General features: G+C 36.1%; 3 protein-coding genes across 3 annotated transcripts; 2 read left to right on the top strand and 1 right to left on the bottom strand.

Moving 5' to 3' along the window:
• Positions 1 to 294: 294 nt before the first annotated feature.
• LOC106372943 (uncharacterized mitochondrial protein AtMg00310-like) lies at positions 295 to 720 on the top strand. Its single transcript, XM_013813195.1, has one exon. It carries the CDS (start codon positions 295 to 297, stop codon positions 718 to 720), a length of 426 nt encoding a protein of 141 aa, XP_013668649.1.
• An 81-nt stretch (positions 721 to 801) lies between these two features.
• On the top strand, positions 802 to 1,984 carry LOC106372944. The gene is made up of 3 exons (XM_013813196.1): positions 802 to 1,064; positions 1,211 to 1,305; positions 1,401 to 1,984. Exons 1-3 carry the CDS (start codon positions 802 to 804, stop codon positions 1,982 to 1,984), a joined length of 942 nt encoding a protein of 313 aa, XP_013668650.1.
• A 1,273-nt stretch (positions 1,985 to 3,257) lies between these two features.
• Positions 3,258 to 4,175, bottom strand: LOC106374324 (ethylene-responsive transcription factor ERF014). The gene has a single exon (XM_013814382.3). It carries the CDS (start codon positions 3,989 to 3,991, stop codon positions 3,368 to 3,370), a length of 624 nt encoding a protein of 207 aa, XP_013669836.1. The 5' UTR covers positions 3,992 to 4,175; the 3' UTR covers positions 3,258 to 3,367.
• Positions 4,176 to 4,741: the final 566 nt, after the last annotated feature.

Raw genomic sequence — 4,741 nt, 5'->3', positions numbered from 1 at the left:
ATGTTTTTTGGAAAGTCAAACGTAGCCAGTTGCTTTACTCCATATGAGGCAGCGTCTGGTCAGTGTATAAACCAGTAAAAATCTGCAATAACTTTCTCCTCCAAGACCAGTCATGAGTGTAAAATCTGGGTAAAGGAGGACCTAAACATTTTGAATGAAGGAGGTATTGGCAAGTACCTTGGCTTGCCGGAACACTTCGGGAGAAAAAAGAGAGACATTTTTGCCTCGATTGTGGACCGCATTAGACAACGAGTGCATGGATGGACTGTTAGATACCTATCGGGGGCAGGGAAGATGGTGCTTTTGAAAGCTGTGTTGGCATCAATGCCGACATATGCTATGTCTTGCTTTAAGCTACCCAAATCCCTCTGCAAGCAAATCCAAAGTGTCTTAACTAGGTTTTGGTGGGACATAAAACCAGAGTTGAGGAAGATGTACTGGATATCATGGGACAAGCTAACCTTTCCTAAAGGGGCTGGTGGTCTCAGGTTCCGAGAAATAGAGGTTTTCAATGATGCACTGCTTTCTAAGCACACTTGGAAGCTGTTAAGGAACCCCAACTCTCTGTTGGGACAAACTTTGTTAAATAAGTACTGTCAGCATCAAGACATTCTCACATGCTCAGCTCCAAATGCTGCATCTCATGGGTGGCGTGGGATATTGGCGGGCAGAGACATAATCAGCAGGGGTATGGTGTGGTTTTTCGGAAACGGAGAATGAATCCCTATATGGCGCCAAAACTGGCTTTCCACTGACCACCAATCTGGTCCTTTTGCGCCCCCAACGGAACTCGCGCAAAACATGATGGTTAAAGATCTCCTTCTCCCAAACCGTTCAGAATGGGACACGAAGAAGATAAAGTTCCACCTCCTTCAATACGTCTCTACCATCCAGAAGCTGACCCTGAGTACAAATAATCTAAAGGATGAACGTATCTGGCTCTTGGAGAAATCGGATGAATACTCAACAAAAACTGGTTATGCTTTGGCTAAACTAAACAGTGGGAACATACATGACTCCTTTAATTGGAAGCAGTGCATTTGGAACGTGAAGTGTTCTCCTAAGTTAAAACACTTTCTTTAGAAGCTGAAAAATAATGCACTTGCAGTTGGGGAGGCTTTGATAAAGCGTGGAATGCAAGTTGATGGAAAATGCAAACGTTGCGGCGATGATGAAACAGTGTTCCATGTTATGTTCTCCTGTCCTGCAGTGGCCAAAGTGTGGGATCTTCTCCCAGCATCTTGCGTCCCGTCGAGAAGCTCATGTCATTCGATGGAGGATTTGCTCAAGGTGTGTACCAGAATGGTAAACCTCCCTCCCCTTGGACTATCTAATCCTTGTATCCTTGGATATTTTGGGTCTTGTGGACTAGTAGGAATCAATTACTGTTTGAACACAAGTCTTTCTCGGAAGCAGACATGGTGCTAAAGGCTATAAAGAATGCAAAGGAGGGGCAATCAGCTACTCAAAAGCCGAAAAACCTACTGCTTCACCGAAAGACTCTATCCGACCAACCATTCCCGACTCTATCTCTCCGACCAACCATTCCCGCACTACGGTAACTGCCTCTCATCTCTTCTCAGATGCGGCTTGGAACAGTTCTAGTTGTGCTGGTGGTTTGGGATGGGTGATTAAAAGCTCATCAGGAAACATCCTCCTTCATGGAAGCTCAGCAAAAAGATATGTGGCTTCAGCACTAGCTGCAGAAGCTCTGGCTTTAAAGGAAGGACTCTCAAAGGCCATTTTGGCTGGACTAAAAGACATTGTCTGTTCATCAGACTCTAGATGTTTAATCCAATTGCTCACAGGAAACAAATCTGTGACTGCCATCAAAGGGATCCTCCATGACATTTGTGTGTTGAGCCGATCCCTTAACTCTATATCCTATCATTTTATGCCTCGTAGTTGTAATGTGCAAGCAGATGAACTTGCCAAAAACTCTCTGTTTCTGTTGTCATGCAGTTCCGATAACTCTGTTGTTTAAGTTTAATGGAATGGTTTAATAAAAAAAAAGTTTTACAATATTTAATCAGCAACACTATTATGCTTTATTGTTGTTAACCTATTAACATGATTGTAAGCTCCTACTTCAAAACTAAACTAAGATAGAGGTATTGAATCTAGAAGTTGGACTCAATTGGAAGGAAAATGAGTTTCCATTAAATTCTAGTGTTATTTAGTTAAGTATTTGTAATCATTCTTAGTGTTATTCAGTTTAAAATTTTTCTAATTCTATTAAATATGTGTAATTCAGTTTGGTGGGTTCTGTGATAACTGTATTTGAAAATAATTTAATGAAAATTCCACTATAAAATGTAAAGAACCAATTATGTGTGTTTAAGCTGACATTTAAAGAACCAATTTATGAAAACACTTTAACAAAAAAAAAAGCTGACATTTAAAGATATTTTTTATTTCCTTTATTTATCAGATATATATATATATATACACGTCTATATTACTGATCATTATAATATGATAGAATTGAAAATGTAATTTCATTATAAATTTAAAAGTATATCATCATCTTGATGAACGAAAGTATATTATTTTCCTTCATATAGCATGCAACGAATCACTTATTAGAAATTTTTCTTCCCAAGTTTATTCAAAATAAGTCATGTTAATAATTTTTTCTTTTATTTTTTTGTATCCAAATATAGTGCTATCGTTACATAGTGATATAGAAATAGTTGAATATATAGTCAAGTTTTTCGTTAGATTTTCTTTTGAAATATACTTTATTTATATGGTACATAAATGGTTTGTGTTTTATTATGTTTATTAGCTAAAAAAATTATTCGACTTGTTTTTTTTATGTATAATGAATAAAAGTTCATGGAATTTAAAGAAATTATCTCACAGAACACAACGAGGACGTTGCGCCCCAAGACTTTATCTATGTTAGTGTGAGCTCATACTCGAATCTACACTCGTTTAGGTTCAATTATAATTCAAAAGGTTCATAGAATTTAGAGGAACTGGTTTCTACCAAATATATTTGTATTTCTTAAAAACTAAAAAATAAAAGTTAGAAAAATGCATCAATAGCTTCATCAAATCTTGTGAAATACTTCAGAATCTGTTACTTATGCCTTGAAATGAATTCTTTCAAACTCAGTTAATTCTACTTAATCACTGCTATATACTTTTAAAACTAACTTTGATTTTGGTACAATGATCTCCACATATATTTTCTCTACAACATATATTGTAAAGCACATATTCAGGAGTGAGAATCGATAAAGAAAAAAAAATGATATAACACAATGTATCATGACTGATATATATTGAAACAAATAATCTTTTGTTTTTGATGACTGTAGAAAAATAAGGTATGAATCATGATCATATAGTTAAAGCAGAATCAACAAAAATTCCATAATCTGATATCCCCTTCCTCAAAGAAATCATCAGCAAGTGGTGTTGTCAAATACGGCAACATGAACTGATCATCACCATCAAAGCAGTTGTACCATGATGATTCAGACAAGGAGACTACTTGTTGGTCATACTGAGACATGGAGACGACATCATAGAGATCTTCAGATGGAGATGAAGAAAGCAACGGAGATGAAGTAGACACAGATGAGGAAGAAGGATCTGCGTTAGCTGCAGCAGCAGCCACTCTCTGTATGTACTTAGGAGACATGTTAATATTGTTTTTGTTGTCACCATTGTTGGTATTGTAGAGAGAAGATGAGATCTCTGGGAAGTTGAGATTACTAGCCGAAGATCCTTTGAGACAGAGAAGCGCAGCATCGTAGGCTCGAGCAGCGGCTTCAGCGGTTGAGTAAGAACCGAGCCAGATCCTTGTCTTTTGATTGGGAGCTCTGATCTCTGAAACCCATGAACCCCAACTTCTCATTCTCACTCCTTTGTACTTCTTGGCCAGGTTACTCTTGCTTATGGATGATGATGTTGATAATGAAGATGAAGATGATGATGGAGAAGACATTCGCTTTGTCGTATTTTGAATAGCTTTCACCATTGATAGTAAGTTACTAACTTAAAGGGTATTGTAAATTGTGGAGGAAGTTGGGAGAGAAGAATAGTTCGTCTCTATTTATAGATGATATATGAAGAACAAAAGTAGTAAGAGAATAATAAAATATACTATGAACATAGTCAAAGAAAGTAGAATGGGGCAAACTGCACACACATAGAAATGAGTACTTTTTCTTTAAATAATAGTGATAGACAGGTGTTTTACAATTTATTTAATAGAGCGATTTAACCTAAATCAGAATCCCATATGCAACACCCAATCACATATCACTATTAAGAGAATCTCATTTTTCAGTAATGCATATTTTATTGACTGACCATTTTTTTTTTTTGAACACATTGATTGACCATTAAAATTCTCTAGTCACGCTATTGTTTACCACTAATTGAGTTACTACTTCTCAGTCTGACTACTATGTCAAATTTGCGAACACTGTGAAACAAAATTACATAAAATCAACACTCAATATAACAAAAACTAATTATCTATTTCAAGAAACGACAGATAATTTTGCAAAACATAATAGGAGCTAGATACATTGGATTCTATTTTGAGAGGCAACTTCTAGGAGCTAAGAGCATGTGATTTTCCAAGTACAAACAAAATACAAAGTTATAAACCTAATTATTTCGATAAATGAGATGCTAAAAAATCACATGATAATAAGTACTCCCTCTGTTTTTTAAAGATGGATGTTCTAGAGAAATATTTTGTTTCCAAAAGATGTATTTT

Source organism: Brassica napus, chromosome C6 (genome assembly GCF_020379485.1).
Source record: "Brassica napus cultivar Da-Ae chromosome C6, Da-Ae, whole genome shotgun sequence".
Lineage (NCBI taxonomy): Eukaryota > Viridiplantae > Streptophyta > Magnoliopsida > Brassicales > Brassicaceae > Brassica > Brassica napus.
The sequence above is the reverse complement of the archived record's forward strand: the minus strand, read 5'-3'. Positions and strand labels throughout refer to the sequence as shown.